General features: G+C 37.9%; 1 protein-coding gene and 1 pseudogene across 5 annotated transcripts in view; both read left to right on the top strand.

The window, feature by feature from the left end:
- AGTPBP1 (ATP/GTP binding carboxypeptidase 1) overlaps nt 1-20,306 on the top strand; it is a 167,144-nt gene that overhangs the window by 11,630 nt on the left and 135,208 nt on the right. For all 5 annotated transcript variants that reach the window (XM_025931681.2, XM_086685114.1, XM_086685115.1 and 2 more), the window contains exon 2: nt 12,199-12,263. In XM_025931681.2, the coding sequence (XP_025787466.1) occupies nt 12,232-12,263 (32 nt within the window). In that variant the 5' untranslated portion in view covers nt 12,199-12,231. The remainder of the gene's footprint in view (nt 1-12,198; nt 12,264-20,306) is intronic.
- LOC112868715 (annexin A2-like) lies at nt 1,546-7,454 on the top strand (annotated as a pseudogene).

The following is a 20,306-nucleotide window of genomic DNA, read 5'->3' as shown; positions in this document are numbered from 1 at the left end:
TCCATTCATTGGTTGGTGGACATTTGGGTTATTTCCACTTTTTGGTTATGAATAATGCTGTTAGGAACATTTGTGTACAAATTTTTGTGTGGATATAAATTCTCATTTCTTTGAGTGTATACTTAGAAATGGAATAGTTGGGTCACATGGTTTCTTTTTGTTTAACCTTTTGAGGAACTGTTAAATTGTTTTCAAAGCAGCTGTACCGTTTTAAATTCCTATCAACAATGTATAAGGATTCCAGTTTTTCACATCCTTACTAATGCTTGTTGTTGTCTGTATTTTTTAAAAACTATTATAGCCATGCTAGTGGGTGAGAAGTGGTATCTCATTGTAGACTAACTTTTTAAACAGTAGTTAAGCATAACAAGAATGATAGTACTCTAAGATGGAGTTAATTTTACAGTTAAAGTATTTAATAGGCTGATCTAGGAATACAATGATCAGAATTAATACTTAAAACTCTATGATTAATTAGTATCACTTGCTAATTAAAAAATGAGGTCATAGATTTTTCTAATCTCTGATTGTACGATTTTTCCTCACAAAAGTCTTTTTGAAAAAGAAAATTGAAGTTTGAATTTCAGAGAACAAAATTCACTCTAGATACCTTAGGCAGAGAAGGTTTATTTATGTTAGAGTACTAAGTAGTTTGCTGGGATATATCAGTCTGGGTCCAATCAGGAAATAGAAACCACACAGTGATTTAACAGGGAAAGATTAATATAAAAAATTATTGACTATAACAGGGATTGGAGAATTGATTGAGGGATTTGTCAGCAAGAAGTAAAGATAACTCTAAAGAAGAGTGGGATAGCTGGTTACTGCCCCCAAGGCTGAGATAGAGTGGGCCCCTCTTCCCCACTGAAGACTTGTTGAAAAAGGTAAGGTCAAGGCAAGTAGGTGTGGTGTGACACTAGTGGAATTTGCTGCATGTTCATCTTGTAGGGTGCCAGGGAAAGCTGTTCATGGGGAGATGTCTCACCGGAGGCCCTCTGCTACAGAGCAGCTTAGACCCCTGTTGGAGAGGCTGCATGTGCTGTAGGAGCCTGGTGCTGTAGAAACCATCCTTGTTGCAGGAATGGGTCCCAGAGAAGCCTTGGCTGCTGCAGCCAAGTGAACACCCCGAAGCCAGGAATCAAAATCCTTTTCCTCTGCAATGTCTTTCCAGTGCCCTCTTGACAAAGCTTAATGTCTTGCCAGCTGGCAAAGAAATTAGTATTTTAAGGGCACACATCCGTTTTCACAGAGCAGGCAAAAATGGTGAATTTAGAGATGAGGGGCAATAAATCAATACCTGGCACGGGTTTTAATTGGTTTACAGAATTGTTCGGAGATTTAAAGAAAGAGATTCTAGGTTGAGCTTTAAGGAACAGCTCCCAAAACCTCTACACAAAACTGAGAGACCAAGGGAGATATTGTCTCTTTTATGATTAAGAGACCTGTCTAGTTGTGAAATTGCTTTCAGATCTTCATTCCTAGAACCACACTGATATTGTAAAATCAGGATACTGTTGACTCCACAACTGGGGATGCTTGCGGCTCTCGGCGTCTGGCCTAGCTTCTTTCAGAATGTCTGCTGTTCACGACATTCTCTGCAAGCTCAGCTTGGAGAGTGAAAACTCCCACCCCCAAGTTCATGCTGGTTGGTGATGCCAATTTTGCATATACCAATTTTGATAGTGAGTGTGATGCTCTGAACATTGAAACAGCTATCAAGACCAAAGGTGTGGATGAGGTCACCATTGTCAACCATTTTGACCAGCCTCAACAATGAACAGAAACAGGATGTTGCCTTCCCCACCAGAGAAGGACCAAAAGAGAACTTGTATCAGCACTGAAGTCAGCCTGGAGACCGTGTTTTGGGGCCTGTTGCAAACACCTGTTCAGTATGATGCTTCTGTGCTGAAATCCTCCATGAAGGGCCTGGGGACTCATGAGGACTCCCTCATTGAGATCGTCTGCTCAAGGACCAACTAGGAGCTTCAGAAAATTAATAGAGTCTATGAGGAAATGTACAAGATTGATCTGGAGGTTATTGTTTCTGACACATCTGGTGACTTCTGCAAGCTGATGGTTGCCCTCGCAAAGGGTAGAAGAGCAGGGGATGGCTCTGTCATTGGTTATGAACTGATTGATTGACCAAGGTGCCTGGGATCTCTGTGATGCTGGAGTGAAGAGGAAAGGAACTGATGTGCCCAAGTGGATCAGCATCAAAACAAGTGAAGTGTGTGACACATCCAGAAAGTATGACACGCTGGACAGCATCAAGAAGGAGGTCAAAGGAGATCTGGAAAATGCTTTCCCGAAGCCGGGGCAGTGTATTCAGAACAAGCCCCTATATTTTGCTGATTATATGACTCCAGGAAGGGCAGAAGGACTCGTGATAAAGTCCTGATTAAATCTTAAATTTTTAAAGTAATCTCTGCACCCACTGTGGGGCTCGAACTCAGGACCCTGAGATCAGGAGTCGCATGCTGTACTGACTGAGCCAGGCAGGTGCCCCAGTAAAGTCCTGATTAGAGTCATGGTCTCTCTCAGTGGACATGTTGAAAATTAGGTCTGAATCCAAGAGAAAGTGTGGCGAGTCCTTGTACTGCTGCATCCAGTGAGACACCAAAGGCAACTACCCAAAAGTGCTGCTGTACCTGTGTGATGGGGCTGACTGAGGCCCATGACAGCAAGAGCGTCCAGGAATGGTGCTCCTTTGTTTCCAGCTAACAGTTCTAGAAAATAGCTGTGACTAACAGTCCCCTTGTGCCCATCCCTGCCAGGGTGATGTTAGCATTGCCCCTCCTCATTTTTTTTTTAAGTATTTATTTTTTGAGAGAGAGTGCGAGTGGGGGAGAGGTGGAAAGAAGGGGGGGGACAGAGGATCCGAAGCGGGCTCTGACAGCACGGAGCCCGGTGCGGTGCTTGAACCCACAAACTGTGAGATCATGATCTCAGCTGATGTCGGATGCTCAACTGACTGAGCCACGTAGGCGCCCTTGCCCCCTCCTCAACTTTATTTCAGTTATGTAAGCATTGCCTGCCCCTCATGTCTAGTCTCTCCTTTTAACCAAAGAAGTGAACATTCCAAGGAGTTGGAAGAGGAATATGTAATGTGAAACACTTTACCTCGTGTACTCATGTACTGTGTGATAAACAGATGAGTAAACTGAAGTTTTACTTTATAAAAAAAGAATAAATAAAATCAGGAAACTGTGGTGGTCAGGAGGCTATGGTGATCAGGAATGTCCTGCTGTACTTAACTAGCTGTAGAACCACACTGGGCCAAGACCTGTTATGGCTGCACCAGTCCTGTCTACTGGTCTTTCTCTATACCCCAAAGGGTCCACGAGATAATTTTCAGGTCTCAGGAAATTCCTCCATAAAAATTAGAACATCTGTGTTAGCAGCTGTGATAATTAGTTTTGATAATTGTTCTGATCAATTCATTGGTGAAGGAGGGATCTTATGTCTTAAATGGTATGAGATGGCTACTGCCTGACTTTGACCAGATGCTATTAACAACAGTTTATTCGTCAAATACTCACAACCTGGGAGAGGAGGATACTACATGCCTCATGGAAGTTGCATTTGGGAGTAGAGTGAACCAGTCACAGTGGCCATGGGAGGCAGGCTTTGTAGTAACAAATGGATGAAATAACAAAAGGACTGCCCTCATGGGAGGATGTGATTAATTTGTTTGAATAATTCTGAGGGCTGGCAGGGCAAGTCACTGACAGCTTGAGGACTGAGTGGGGTGCAGCTGGTTCAGCTGAAGGTGGAACTAGCTGGGTGGAGAGCCCTTCTTGCTGGATGGGATTGCACATAGCAGGACAGTAGGCCTTCGGGGCCTTATGAGGCTCAGAGTTGGCGGGGTGTAATTGAAATTTTAAGTCTATATAATAGTACCTCAGTAATGACTGCTAATGCTCTTTTGAAAGAGAGTATTTTTCTGCACATCTGTTTATTGTGGCTATTTAATTAGTCTGCTCTTTTGTGTGGCTCTCCATCCCCACAAACAGTATGAACTCTAATGTGAGTTAGTAATGCAGGTAGGAAAAACAGGTTTTCCTTTCCTTAAATTTCCCACTTTATTTTTTTACTTTATACAAGTAGGCCTAAGGAGTCTTACTACAAATTTTTACTACACAAGACATTAATAAATTATGCCTTGTGGTATATGATGTATACAAAAGTAGTTTTATTTTTCTTTATTTAAAGCATACAAAAAAGACTTTAACTTTATGTGAAAAGCAAATAGGTGTTAAAATTACCTTACCATTCTGGAAACTAATCTTTCTTCTTTTGCATGATTTTTAAAACCTCATGTGGTAAAGATAATACATTTCTGTTTAACTGACTTAAAGTAAAATGAATTCATTTTTTTAAAAGATAGGATAGACCTAATTTAAATAAATAATGTAAATTAATGTTTTGTATTTTTTTGTTGTGGTAAAACATATCTAATATAAAATTAGCCTGTGTGACCATTTTTTAGCTTTTGATTCAACGGCATTAATTGCATTCACAAAGTTGTACGGCCATCACCACTATTTCTGAAATTTTTTGTCACTGCAGACAGACACTTTTTAATTATTAGACTATGACTCCCTACATCCTCTTGTCTCCAACCCCTGCTGACTTCTAAAATCTATTTTATATGTCTATGAATTTGCCAATTCTAGGTATTTCATATAGGTGGGGGCATATGATTTTTGTTGCTTTGTTTCTAGCTTATTTCACTTTACATAATATTTTCAAGGTTCATGTTATAGCATATACAAGAACCTCATTCCTTTTTATAAAAAGCTGAATAATATTCCATTGTGTGTATCCACCACATGTTGTCCCTTCATCTGTTAGTGGACACCTGGATTTTTTTCTACTTTTGGCTATTGTGAATAATGCTTCTATGAACATTAATGACAATTATCTCTTCAAGTCACTGTTTTCAGTTCTTGGGTGTGTACTTAGGAGTAGAATTGCTGGGTCATATGGTATTTTACATTTAGCTTGAGGAACTGCCAAACTGTTTTCTACGTGGTTGCACCATTTTACATTCCCACCAGCCACAAATAAGGGTTTTAGTTTATCCACATTTTCAACCCCTATTTACTGTTTTTTAAATTACAGACATCCTAGTTGGTATGAAGTAATACTGTGATTTTGATTTGCATTTCTCTAATGACTAATGATGTTGAACATCTTTTCATGTGCCTATTGGTCATTTGAATATTTTCTTTGAAGAAATGTCTATTCAAGTCCTAAGGTTGCATGCTTTACCGACTGAGCCATCCAGGCGCCCCTCAAGTCCTTTGCTCATTTTTAAATTGAGTTCTCTTTTGGTTGTTGAGTTGGAGAAGTTGTATATATATATTTGGCTACAAAACTCTTATCAGATATATAAATGCAAATATTTTCTCCCATTCTGTGTTTGCTTTTCACTTTCTTGATAGTGTCCTTTGATGCACAAAAAGCTTTATTTTGAAGTCCATCCTATCTTTTTTTTCTTTTGTTGGTTGTGCTTTTGTTGCTGCAGTGGAGAATCTCTTGCCAATTCCAGGTCCTGTAGATTTGCCTCCGTGTTTTCTACTGAAAGTTTTAGCACTTATATTGGGGTCACTGATCCATTTTGAGTTAATTTTTATAATACGGTTTGAGTACCAACTTCATTCTTTTGCATGTGGAAGTCACGCTGTCCCAGCATAGAAGGGACTACAGACATACCTCACTTTCTTGTGCTTTGCTTTATTGCGTTTTACAGATACCGTTTTTTATAAATTGAAGGTTTGTGGCAATGCTGTATCTAACAAGCCTGTTGGCACCATTTTTCCAACGCATTTGCTCACTTTGTGTCACATTTTGGTAATTCTCACATTATTTCACACTTTTTCATTATTATATTTATGGTGATCTGCAGTCAGCGATTCTGACTTGCTGAAAACTTACATGATGGTTAGTACTTTTTAGCAATGAAGTACTTTTTAATTAAACTATGCACATTGTTTTTTTTTTTTTTTAGATATTGTGCTTTGCACACTTAATTGACTACAGTATAGTGTAGACAAGGCTTTTATATGTGCTGGGAAACCAAACAATTTTTATTTGACTTGCCTTATTATGATACTCGCTTCATTACGGTGGTCTGGAACTGAACCCGCAATATCTCTGAGGGGTGCTCATATTCTTTCTTCACTGAGTGGACTTGGTAACCTTGCCAAAAATCAGTTGGCCAGAGATGTGTGCATTTATTTCTAGACTTTAAGGTCTATTCTGTTGGTCTGGTTTTCTGTCTTTTTGCCAGTACCACTTTAAGTTGATTCTAATTAACGTTGTTTACAATGTGAACATTCAAAGAAAAAACAAATTAAAAAAAAATACAATGTGAACATTAACAGTGTCAAATAGCAAAGCTACTAAAAACCATAGGTCAAAATAATATTAACGAAAATAGAGCCTAATATACAATTTATATAAGAATTTGAAAAAAACAAACTTTTTTTTTCCACTCACTCACTTGAGTGAATATAGGTTCAGAAGTTATGAATGATTATATGTGTTGATTTTTTATGAAAAGGCTTTATACAATAAAATTGTTATTTTTTGAAGCCAAAAGAATGAAGTTTATCTCTCATGAAACTTGTTTTTGCTTTCTATGTTGAACTTGAAATAACCATTCACAGGTTTCATTTCAACCAACATAAGATTATTTCTTCCTGGCTCTTGATGCTATTAAAAAACAAAATCTTTCTTGCATGAGAGGTTGAAAGCCTACAGCGAAATGTTCATTACTTTCCTAAGATTTTCAGGATACTACTCGTTTGTAGATACTGAGAACTCTTTTAGGGACAGATCAGGAAGTCTCATCTTGAGTGTGTAATTAGACCATAACATATGAAATTCTTCTTCCTCAAAGTCAAGTTCTCAGCCTGAGCAGTAGATTCAGAGGAAGCGTTCCTCATTCAGTCTTACACTTGTTGGAAAATAAGGAGGAAATCCTGTTTAATTTTGCTTTTCAATTTTGTTCTTCTAGGTCGGCAAGACTTGAGATTTACAGATACCCTTTTTTTCACTCTCAAACCCAAGCAGCAGTAGGAGCAGTTTTATGATTTTTGTTTGTCACCTGATTTTTTCCCCAATAATCTTGTCACTTGAAGTCAAAACATTTTCTCTAAGGTCTTGCAAAGTCATTCACTTGTTTCACGTGATAACAAGTGTTTGCTAAGTTGGCTGGTTTCAGTAGGCAGCCTTTTTTCTCCAAGCACATAGCCTACTGTGTGAAAGTACTCTGCACTTCACCTTTCAGCGCTGACATCCTGTTGAGAACTCCTCATGCACTAAGTCACTGCACTTCGGGATGTAACAGGAGATTCATATACTCCTTGTTCAGGTTGTAACATAGTTCTTTAAACATTGGTTTTTATTTTTTCTTTAAAAATTTTTTTTAATGTTTATTTTTCAAGAGAGAGAGGGAGGGAGGGGGAGAGAGAGAGAGAGAGAGAGAGACAGACAGACAGACAGACAGACTGTGAGCGGGGGAGGGGCAGAGAGGGAGGGAGACACAGAATCCAAAGCAGGCTCCAGGCTCTGAGCTGTCAGCACAGAGCCCAATGCGGGGCTCGAACCCACGGACCATGAGATCACGACCTGAACTGAAGTCAGACGCTCAACCGACTCAGCCACCCAGGCACCCATAAATATTTTCAAGTGAACAGGTTTTTGTTTAATAAAGTTAATCATTTTTTGTAGTTTCAAGCAACTTTTTCCTCTCACCTGCCAGAGTTTTTTTTTTTTTTTAATTTTTTTTTTTTTCCACGTTTTTATTTATTTTTGGGACAGAGAGAGACAGAGCATGAACGGGGGAGGGGCAGAGAGAGAGGGAGACACAGAATCAGAAACAGGCTCCAGGCTCTGAGCCATCAGCCCAGAGCCTGACGCGGGGCTCGAACTCACGGACCGCGAGATCGTGACCTGGCTGAAGTCGGACGCTTAACCGACTGCGCCACCCAGGCGCCCCACACCTGCCAGAGTTTTTGACACTAGCACCTCTTTGTGAAGAAAACACTGTGTCGTGAAGTCAGCTTTTGTTTTTTTTTTAAACAAGAGTGACAAATCTTCAGATGAAGCCAGCTATCCATGGGACATTGTCAGTATAGATGTCAACATTGTTCTTCAAGACAGACCTTTGTTTCTAGATAGGAAGACAAAATATTAAGTATCCTTATTTAGCACCTGCAGTGTGCTGGCTCTCTTCTAGATACTTGGGAGGCATTTACTAAGCAAAACAGATTTTTGTCTGTATGGAGCTTTAATTCTAGCAGGGAAATATAGATAGTAAGCAATACACAGAGTTAAGTAAATTGTCTAGTTTACAAGGTGATTAAATGAGTAAAATATTGGCCAGTGTGATATTAGATATTAGACCGTGTGATTTCTTATGTGGGCATACCAAGGACTGTGGGTTGCTATCACTTTTTCCTCAGAACCTCAAGAAAGTGAAGGTACCTACTGTGGTTGCCTTTGTAGTCATCAGTAGTGATAAACTGGTAAGGGTCTGGGATGAATTTGATTACAGGATTGATATATATGGTTTAATGGGGTATCTGTTGAACATTTGTAAGTTTATAAAACTAAACTGTTCCCTTGAAAGTTGTTTTGATGCATGTTCATATATTATCAGTTACTGCATAGTACAGTCTTACAAGTGTTCAGTAATTTGTGAATCATCCAGTGTTAGAAGGTGGTAAGTGCTCCAGAAGAAGAGAGAGTAGATTCAGGCAAGGGACAGTGGGTATGCTGGGGTCTGGATCTGGTTTACAAAATTAAATAGGATGGTTGAAATTTAGACTTTATTGAAAAGGTGATACTCAAGCAAAAGAAGTTTGGGAGTTGTTTGGTCATTAGACTATCTGGCAGGAGAACATTTTGGATAGAGGAAACAGCTTGGGCAAAGGCATTAAGGTAAGAGTGGGAAGAAAGCAAGGAGGCACAGACAGTGTGTCTAGAGCAGTATGAGTGAGGAGAATTGTAGGTAGGAGATGAAGTCAGGGAGGGGAACGGCTGGGGGTATTCACCTAGGGTGCTTAGTGCCACCGAAATGGGCAGCGTTGCAGGACATCGAGCAGAGTGGTGACAAGATTTACCTAAGGTTCCCCCCCCCCCCTTTTATTTCCCCAAGGGTTTAATAGGATCAGTCAGGATGTTGTGTTGAGAATAGACTGTAGGAGGCCAGAGGTAGAAGGGAAACTAATGAGGATGGTTTGCTTGACCATTGTAGTAGCTATGGTGGAGTGATCAGATTCTGGATGTATTTTGAAAGTAGAATTATCAGAACTTGCTGATGCATTGGATGTGGGATGTAAGATAGGAGCCAAGGAGGAAGTTAAAGCCTTGTACTGAGAACTGGAGAGAGAATTGTCTTTACAGTTGGAAAAGCTTAGGTGAGGGCATACTTGGTAGGGGAGAGCGGGTCAGGAGATCAGTTTTGGATATGTTGAGTTTTGATATTATTAGAGATCCAAGTGGAGATGTTGAGTAGTCATGAGACTGGATGAGGTCACCAAGGAAGAGACTGGAGTTAGAAACAGATGAGAAAGAAATGAGCCTGGGGCATCCAGTGAGGGAAGCTTAGAAAGTATGGCCAAATGAGGAAAGTATTTCCAAGAAAAAGGAGTGACCAGTTCTATCAAATGCTGCTGATAGGACAAATAAGATGAAGACTGAGAGTTGACAGTTGGATTTAGGGACATGGAGGTCACTGACACAGACAAGTGGGATGGGGAGAATCTGGCTGGAGTGTGTTTAGGAGAGGATGGGAAGAGAGTACTGGTTGGCAATGTGTGTAAACAACTAAATGAGACTTGATTGAGGATTGAGGAAGTGGGAACAAGAGAGGTTGTTTTTCCCTTCAAGACTCAGAAATAACATGATTTTATGGTGATGAGAATGACCCCATAAAGAGGAATGAGTAGATTATACCTAAACTTCACGGTCAGTTTTTATCATTATGCCCTTGTTATACATTCTCAGTTTCTCTGCCCCTTTCTTGCTTTGTCACACTTGGTTGGCAAAGCCACAAACTTGGTGAAATGCAGCACTTCTCTAGGTGCCTCTTTTTAGTACGTGATACTGTAACGGACACAGACTTTCAAAACAGAAAGTTCCCAAGTTCTCTGGGGACACTCTGGCCTTAGGCTATAAAAAGTGACCATACTGGTTTAGCTCTAGGATGATGGGATTGAGAGCTGGCCTTTTTCCTGGGGATCTGTTTAGTCCCAGAAAGCAGAATTCTTTGAGGTTGTCAGTTTCTTTAGTGAAGATTATTTGTCAGGAGTTCTGTGACTAGCTGTTGAACATTTCCCACAATGGTGAGGTATGAGGTATGGAGGAGGTAAGAAGTTGGGATTACAAGGTTTTAGTTAGCTGCCAAGCAGTCTCTTTCTGTTTTACTTGGCATCTTCTAGTCCCTGGGTTCCAAGTGTCCTGAGTTCTTCTGGACAAGGCACCTACCTCCCATCCCCAACTTTTGTTTCCTTTTTGGCACTGTGGGGCTTCAACATAACTTAATTTCTCTTTATTGCTGCTGTCTACTTTAATTCAGTCCTAGGAGGGAGAGGATAGGAATGCCTGTTGTTCGACTATTATTTTATTGTGAGTTGGAAATTTGAATAATTTCTTAACTGTTGAAATAGAATTGGCTGTGATGTAAGTGCCCAACATTAACCTATCCAACTTTATCAGTTCTTTTATTTTTTATTTTTTTACATTTATTTATTTTTGAGAGACAGAGAGACAGAGCACAAGTGGGGGAGGGGCAGAGAGAGAGGGAGACACAGAATCTGAAGCAGGCTCCAGGCTCTGAGCCATCAGCAAAGAGCCCGGCGCAGGGCTCGAACTCACAAACCATGAGATTGTGACCTGAGCTGAAGTCGGACACTCAACCGACTGAGCCACCCAGGTGCCCCCCAACTTTATCAGTTCTAATGAGATTCGCAGTGAACTTTTCATGAGATGTGCTATTAATGCACTTTTAGAGAGCACCCTACCACCCAACAAGTAGAAGTAAATTACTTTAACTTTATGTTTATGGCAGCATTAGTGCTTTTGAAATTACATAGGATTTTTTTCCTCCTTTGGATTTTTGATTCTTAATTAATTTGGAAATTGGAAAAAGTTACTTTCAATTGGTAGGGTTTTTTTTAAGTCAATTAAAAGAATAGCAATTTAAAATTTCTAGTAACCTTAAAAACAATTATGTAATTTTTATACATAATCCTAAATACATGTTTTCTCTTTTGTAATTGAATTAATGAAAAAATTGAAAAAAAATCATGTGTTTTATTGAAGTTGAAAGTTCTTTGTTAATTGAAGAAAAACATCCAGAATACCTGTATCTTCTAAATCTGTTATGTTCTTTTGCATGTTTCCTTCCCTTTAAATGGCATTACTATATATTGCATAAATATGTGAGAAACTTGTTGAATTGGCAGTAATTTTTAAACTTTCTAGTGATGCCACAAAATTCTGCCTCAGTAAGCATTTATATGTAAAATTTAAAAATGTCCAGGGTTTTTTTTTTTTTTCTTTTTTGGAGGGTGAATAGTTGCAAAAGAAATACGAAAAGTTGTAAAGATTCTGCAAGCCAAGACTTAAAGCTTTAAAATGTATAATGTACACTTTCTAATGATAAAACTTTGTTGAAGGAAAATATGCATTACGTATATTGAATGAGATATTATAGATGGTTTTTACTGTGTACACAATTTGTTGTTAAAAAGTGCTCTCTCATAGAAATAATGGTACACATTTAACAGTATTTGACCACAGTGTGAATGGTGGACAAGTAAGTACATTGCTGTGGTTGGTTTGAGTATTTTAAGGAGGACTGTAAGAACAGGAAAGATAATTTGAACTGTCTCAAAAGAAATGTTAACACTAGATATTAGATTATTATGTTAGGTTTTTGCATTTTTGTAGCACCAGGATTTTGATAACCTTTTACTGGCTGGTTTTAGGTCTTATACTAGTCACACATTTTTGCACATTGAAGTAGCTTGCCAGAAGCACATAAAACTCAAAACATTCTTCCTTGGTTTCTTGTGTTATCTTGTTATCTTTACAATAAAAACTTTCAGTTGTCTGGCTTTTATGTCACCTAATATTTAGAAATAATCATGTGTTTAAAATCATTAACGTTTTTTCTTTTAGATTATCTGCAATGATGAAATGAAGTAACTCAAGATGAGCAAGTTAAAAGTGGTATCAGAGAAGAGGTACTGTACTTCTAAATACCAATATGTATCAGTTATGGAAATAATACTCCAATGGTTATTTGAAACTCCTTACTTGAAAATATTATTTATGTTTAAATGATTGTATGTTGTATTTATATTTTTAAATTAATATTTATTAATGTTTAACTTTTCAGTTAAAAATAAGAGTCAGCAAACTATGACCCATGGGCCAAATTTGGTCTACCTCTTGTTTTTGTATAGCTTATGAGCTAAGAATAGTTCTTTTTTTTTAAGTTTATTTATTTTGAGAGAGAGAGAGAGAAAGAGAAACAGAGTGGGGGAGGGGCAGAGAGAGGGGGCAGGGGAGAGAATCCCAAGCAGGTTCTGTGCTTTCAGTGGGAAGCCTGACTTGGGGCTCGATCCCATGAACTGTGAGATTATGACCTGAGCTAAAAACAAGAGTCAGATGCACTTAACTGACTGAACCACCCAGGCACCCGAAGAATAGTTTTTAACATTTCTAAATGGTTGGGGGGGGGGGGGGGGAAGAATATTTATGACACAGGAAGTTTATATGAAATTGAAATTTCTGTGTACATAAATAAAGTTTCATTGTAACAAGCTGTGCTCCTTCATTTATATATTGTCTGGACACTTTTGCTCTAGAGTGACAGAGTTGAGTAATCATGACAGAGACTGTTTGGTCCACAGTGTCCGGCCCTTTCCAGGAAAATTTTAACTACCCCTGAGTTAAAGCATCATATCAACTAAAGCTCGAATGTACCAAGAAATTGTCCTTAGCAAGGTTTTACTGTGGACTCTTTCATTAAAAATCAAACTCATTGATTCTAATTTGGAATTTTTTTTAGCTAGATTACTTAGCCCTGTTAAGTGTCTATAAGATGGGTGTAATAATAATGCTATCACTATGAAGTTGCAAAGATTAAATAGCGTCTAGCAGGCTCAGTAAATGACAACTTATTAATATTGATAATAGAGTTTTTTTGCTTTGTAGCAGTGTTGTATGTTACATTTACTACAACTTTGCATTTACAAGTATGGTTTACTCTGTTTTCTAATGAGAAGTATATACACAGTTTATTTAAAATTAAAAGAAAATTATTTATTTATTGTTGAGAAACAGAGTGTGAGTGGGGGAGGAACAGAGAGAGAGGGAGACACAGAATCTGAAGTAGGCTCCAGGCTCTGAGCTGTCAGCACAGAGCCCAACGTGGAGCTTGATCCCATCAATCCTGAGCTGAAGTCGGATGCTCAACTGCCCAGGAGCCCCTAAAATTTTTTTTAATGTTCATTTATTTTTGAGAGAGAAAGAGAGAGAGGGAGGGAGAGAGGGAGACAGACAAAGCATGAACAAGGGACGGGCAGAGAGAGAAGGAGACACAGAATCCGAAGCAGGCTCTGGGCTCTGAGCTGTCAGCACAGAGCCTAATGTGGGGCTCGAACTCATGAAATTCAAGATCATAACCTGAACTGAAGTCAGACACAACACACCGAGTCACCCAGGTGCCCCACACAGTTTATTTAGATAAGATTTATTCCTGGGGCGCCTGGGTGGCTTGGTGGGTTAAGCGTCCGACTTTGGCTCAGGTCATGATCTCACGGTCCGTGAGTTTGAGCCCCGTGTCAGGCTCTGTGCTGACCGCTCAGAGCCTGGAGCCTGTTTCAGATTCTGTGTCTCCCTGTCTCTCTGACCCTCCCCCGTTCATGCTCTGTCTCTCTCTGTCTCAAAAATAAATCAACGTTAAAAAAAAAAAAATTAAAAAAAAAAAAAGATTTATTCCTTAAATTGTTAGGTTTTCCAGGTATTAACTATGTGATACATTGTAACAAATTTCATTGTTCAAGTATTTCTGTAATTTCTATAGTAAAGGAATTAAGTACTGACTGTGTTTTAAAAAGGAGCACCAGTCTTCTTTTTGGGATTAGGTGGAACAAGTAATGCTATTTCTGTTGATTAGCTAAAGTATCTAGAATTACTAGCTTGTTGTTCATAAGAATATGAAGTTATAGTTTGGCAACTTCTGGCTCTTAGTGTTAGTTTTCATTTTTTTCTCCTGAAATAGATTTTACTGGATATTTATTGTTATTTTTGCTGCTGTTTTAGGTGAACTAAATTGGGATCATTGCAAATGGCCTTCATCTAAGAGAAATTATAGTTTCTAGTAATACTTGTTATACTGCTCTGTGAAGAAAACTGTATGCAGGGGCACCTGGGTGGTTCAGTCGACTAAGTGTCTGACTCTTGATCCTGGTGTGGGTCATGATCTCATTGTTCATGGGTTCGAGGCCTGCATTGGGCTTTGCACTGATGGCATGGAGCCTGCTTGGGATTCTGTCTCTCCTTCTCTCTGCCCTTACCTGCTTGTGCTCTCTGTCTCTACCTCACAATAAATAAATAAACTTAAAAAAACCTGAATTCAGTAAGATAAATTGAGATAGATAGAAAAGGGTCAAATCCTTCTTTTCCCTTGCTCTAATCTTTTATCTCTCTAGCTCACTTGCTCCAGTGTCTGTATTACAAGAGTTCTCCCTTACCGAGAGTGCTAATCTGTTGACTTCTATTTTTTCTCATTCACCTCCTCCTTTCTTACCCAGTGTAGAATCCATTGTCTATCATTACACTCTTGAAAATACCTGAAATGGCTTTACCTCGTTTTTTATTTTCCATCACACCCATCTGACAGAGTCCTTTCTCTGGATAAACTGTTGTTGAGTAGCTAAATGACATTGGAGGATGAACTAACTTGGCAGATATCACTAAAAATTACTGATCATCGGCCTGAACTGAGCCCAGCAATCTTGTGACTGTGGTTCTCTGGAAAGTTCATTTTCTCAACTTTTGTAATGATTATTTTATACTTTCTTTCACCCTTTAAACCTTTGAAATCCTCAGACATCTCAAATACATATCCTTAACAAATGGCCTCCCCTTATGATATCACAGAGATAATAAAATCTATTATCCTCATATTTCTGGCACCAAAATTTTCCATATTCCCCTTTATTTGATCCCATCCTCTGCCTACCCTCTTGTTACTTACTGCAGCAGAGAATGTGTCTCTTTTATTGTCAAAGACTAATACTGACACCTGTGTTATTGATTTCACCTCCCTCTTTCCTTCTCAGGGTCTTTTAATCATTTGTTCTTCTGTCTTGAATGTTTAACTTCTTCATTCATTACTATTTAAACAAGATCTGGGCTTCCCAGTATTTAGACTCTGCTCTTCTGTCACTACCCAATATATATGATTCCCTTAAAAGCCAAAAAAATTTGAAATGGTCTGTAAATGCAATCTACATCTCCTTTCACACGCTCCATCCATTTCTGTGTAGTTTCTGTCTTACCCAAGAGTACTTACTAAGGCCACCTATAATTTGTAAACAAATTCATTGACATACAATCATTGTGCAACAAACTGTACATAGAGAGTACAGTTTGGTAAGTTTGGTCTGTTTATACCTGCAAAATCCTCTCAATCAACAATTTGTATCTTTGTCAAAAATTAGTTGTCATTTATGTGTTGATCTATATTTGGACTCTGTTTCATTCCGCTGATTTAGATGTTATCTTGGTGTTGATACCTCTCTGCCTTGGTGGCTTTATGAGTCTCATAATTAGTGTTGGTCCACCAACTTTGTTCTTTTATTTCCAAAGTTTGGTGTATTTTAGGTTTCTTTGTATTTTCATGTGAATTTAGCATCAGTTTTATAATTTCTACACAATAGCCTGCTGGGATTTTTATTGGATTACCTTGATTCTATAGATCAGTTTGGGGAGAATTGATATCTCTCTTTTTTTTTTTTTTTTTTTTTGAGAGAGAGTACCTGTGAGCGAGTGGGGGAGGGGCAGAGGAAGAGGGAGAGAGAGAATCTTAAGCAGGCTCCATGTCCAGTCCAGCGTGGATCCCAGAACTGTGAGATTGTCACCTGAGCCGAGATCAAGAGTTGGACGCTTAACTGACTGAGCCACCCAGGCGCCCCACGGGGGAGAATTGATATTTTGACAACATTGAGTCTTCTTACCCTTGAGGACAGCATATTCCTTTTTTATGATCTTCTTTAATATTTTTTGCAGTGTTTTGTAGTTTTTATTGTATTGATGTGTCCTGGTCTTTCAGGTTGTTTGTCAGATGATTTCTGTTTCCCTTGAAAATAACACCTCTTTGGGGGTCCCCAGTAATTTTTGAATATAAAGATATCATGAGACAATAAAAAAAAAACAACAACACTAAAACAAAACTGAGAGCCTGTGATCTAGCCTATACTAACTTCTACATTAAGCTAAAAATGAGAAGTGTGGCTTACCAGGGTGGCTCACACCTGAAACTTGTTATTCTGAAAGATAGGGCAGGGCAAAGCAGTTAGCCATAAACGTGTACCTAAAATCCCAGTGGAACGTTACCAGAGAAGTTATAAAAAATAATGAATAGAAAATCATTAGCATGTTATTAACTTTGGTGAAGGAATTTCAAGGAAAACTTGACTAATTATTGCTGATCCTAGTATAAATTTAGGCAGTTTGCAATTTTATTAACAAGATTTTTTTGGTTGTCTTTAACAAGTCACTTGGTAGTATTGAACTAGAATTTATTGTTAGAGAAGACTTTATTGCATTTAATTCTAATAAGTAGTCAGAGAAATAGTTACTGTTCTCTTCCAGTTAGAATAATATTGTTTTCCATACATACATATTTAAATACTTAACTATTTCTACAGAAAAATGATAATGAAATTTCTGTTTTTCATTGTCCTTTGATTTATGATGGAAGAAAATAAAGTTTTGTGTTCAGTATTTGGAGAGAAACAGTAAAAATGTAAACAAAGCAAAAGTAATAAAAGACAGGTAAAAAAGACTTATAAATGAGGAACAGACATTTCTGAAAGATAATGTGCATTTTAGAAATGAAACTGTATTGTTTGAAATTAAAACTTAATTTCTGTGATTCATGTTTAAGTCTAAAACTTTAGTATATTTTTTTTTTTTTTTTTTTTTTTTGCTGTGAGATATTTTTACCTGTTTTACAAGGACATCTTTATTATCTACATTTTAAGGTGAAAAAGATAATAACATTTATTTATAATATGAAGGTAGGTTCTATAGCCCTTGCACTTGCTTGGGAAATAATTTGTTGCAGATTAATATCTGTACATCATTGGGACTTTTGTAATATCCAAGAAAATTTATGCTTTTAGAAAAATAGCTCTGAGAGTAAACCCAAATATCAAAGTAGTAGGTGACCACTGTGAAACAGATATTTGAATGATACTATTTTTAAAATATCCATTTGAGGGGCGCCTGGGTGGCGCAGTCGGTTAAGCGTCCGACTTCAGCCAGGTCACGATCTCACGGTCCGTGAGTTCGAGCCCCGCATCAGGCTCTGGGCTGATGGCTCGGAGCCTGGAGCCTGTTTCTGATTCTGTGTCTCCCTCTCTCTCTGCCCCTCCCCCGGTCATGCTCTGTCTCTCTCTGTCCCAAAAATAAATAAAAAACGTTGAAAAAAAAATTAAAAAAAAAAATATCCATTTGAGGGGCGCCTGGGTGGCTCAGTCGGTTAAGCGCATCTGACTCTTGATTTTGCCTCAGGTCAAGATCTCATGGTTTGTGGGTTTGAGCCCTGCCCCAGGCTCTGCACTGATAGTGTGGAGACTGCTTGAAATTTTCTCTCCCTCTCTTTGTCTCTCCCTCCCTCTTTCTCTCAAAAAAAATTAAAAAAAAAGGAAAAAAAAACCTAAAAAAATGTCCATTTGGAGGTTAACTTGATGTGTTTCATATTGTTCATATTTCCAATTACATGATTTTTCACTACATAATAATTAACAATTATAAGTTGAATCTCTGAAATTTGGTCTGAGCCTCATTTTGATTCGTCTAAGAATAGGGTAAGGCAGGGAAGATAACATTCTTTTCTGAGCCTTGTTGTTTAAAATTTTTCTCAGTGTAGTTCAGATTGTCCATTGAATAGTTGTATAGCTTATCACCACCCTCAGATTTTCCAAAGTCTGAAAATTATTCAGAAGGTAGAGCTGCCCTCTGGTGTTCACCCGGTGATTCCTTCAATATTAGTGTCTGCAGCTTTACGTTCTTAGAGCTAAATTGGGGTGGCTTAAAGTATTTTGTTCAGTTTTCATTCTGTAGATGAGAAAAATAGGAATAGAAAGGGAAATTGATTTGCCAGTGTTCTCAATTATTTGCTTCCCTTCCAAAAATTCATCCATCCATCCATTTGAAAGAGCATGATTCTCAGAATGGAATCACTCCGATGAAAGGTTTTTTTTTTTTCTTTTTTCTTTTTATACAGTGGTGTAATTTAAAAATTTTAAGAGTTACTGATAAATTTTTAATTTGGAATAGAACAGAATGTGTGTTACACTTAGTGTGTTTTGTATGTTCATGAATTTTTTGAATAGTAGATGTTTTATTAGCTACTGAAAAATACAGAGATGACCTTTAAGAGAAAAATAATATGGAGAAAATTTAAGAAACACTCAGTTATTAAATTTCAGAATTTTGGTTTCCTTAATGCAAATGTCTCTTAAATCTGGGTTATGGAACTGTTTTTAAAGATGTATTTGCTCCCTAGTTTGCAAACTGTGGTGTCTTAGTACCATTTCTCACCAGAAAGAACCAGGGCTCTTTGGAGAAAGGGCTGATTCTAGGTCAGGAGCACAAAATGTGCAAGATAAGCCTAGAGGAGTGGTTCTTAAATTTTTTAGCTTAGAACCTTTTAGTGCTCTTAAATTGATGAAAACTCCAAAAAGTTTTTGTTGATGTGAGTTATTTTATCTATTGATATTTATGGTATTATACATTAAAACTGAGAAATTAAAACTATTCATTTTAAAATGATAATAAACCAATTGTATAATAATATAACATTTTGTTTTAGAAATAACTATATTTTCAAAAAGATAGAAGACTGGCATTTTTTATTACATTTTTGCAAATATCTTTAATGTGTGGCTTAATGAAAGATAGCTAGATTTTCTTATGTGTTCCTGAGTTCAGTCTTTAATGATATAAGTATCTATACATTACATATAGTATATACACATATATATGATACATACACATACATGAGTTTTGTGGATTTGTGGTGTTCTTTTTTTTTAATTAAAAAATATTTTTAATGTTTATTTATTTTTGAGAAAGAGAGCAAGTCGGGGAGAGGCAGAGAGAGAGGGAGACACAGAATCTGAAGCAGGCTCCAGGCTCTAAGCTGTCAGCACAGAGCCTTATGTGGGGCTTGAACTTATGAGCTGTGAGATCATGACCTGAGTGGAAATTGGGCACTCAACTGACTGAGCCACCCAGGTGCCCCGTGTTACGTTATTTTAAATGGTATATTAGGTATATTTTCAAATGTGTGCTTAGTGTGTATTTTTCAAACTTCAGATACCTTTTCAGTTGAAGTACTTCCAAATTCAAAGCATTGGGCACAGTTAATCTGAAAAAACATATATTGTTTGTTTATGTTTCTAGATGTGTATTGCCTATGCTATACCAGTCAGTGTTTGAAATACTGAGTGACATGCAAGATCTCTACCTTTGTGGAGCTTACGTAATTACAGATTGTGATAAATTCTCTATAGGTACACTTTAATATTGGAAGTGGAGGGGCTGGTGAGGAAATGGTCCCATGGTTGGGCTGTAGCCTGAAATGAGAAGGAGCCAGCTCTAAATAGAGCTGGGAGAAACCTCCCTCCAGATCGAGAAGACAGCAAATACAAAGACCTTGAGGTTGGGGAAAAACATGTCGTATTCAAAGAACTGATAGAAATCCACTGCAACTGGATCCCAGTGTGTGAGGGGAACATTGTGAGAAGTCAAGTTGGGGAGGTAGACAGAAGCCAAATGATATAAAGTCTAGTATGTTGTGATAAGTAAATAAGATTTGGCCTAACGGCTGAAGGGAAGCCATTGAAGGGGTTTTAGCTGGACAGCAACTTGATTATATTAGTGGTCCTATAAATCTACATATGTGATAAAGTGGCCTAGAACTGTATTAGTAACCAATGTCAACTTCCTGGTTTTTGCTGTTGCCCTGTAGTTCATGTAAATGT

Source organism: Puma concolor, chromosome D4 (assembly GCF_028749965.1).
Source record: "Puma concolor isolate L17-30 chromosome D4, mPumCon1.1.hap2, whole genome shotgun sequence".
Lineage (NCBI taxonomy): Eukaryota > Metazoa > Chordata > Mammalia > Carnivora > Felidae > Puma > Puma concolor.
Note: the sequence above shows the minus strand (reverse complement) of the source record. Positions and strands in the feature narration are given on the sequence as shown.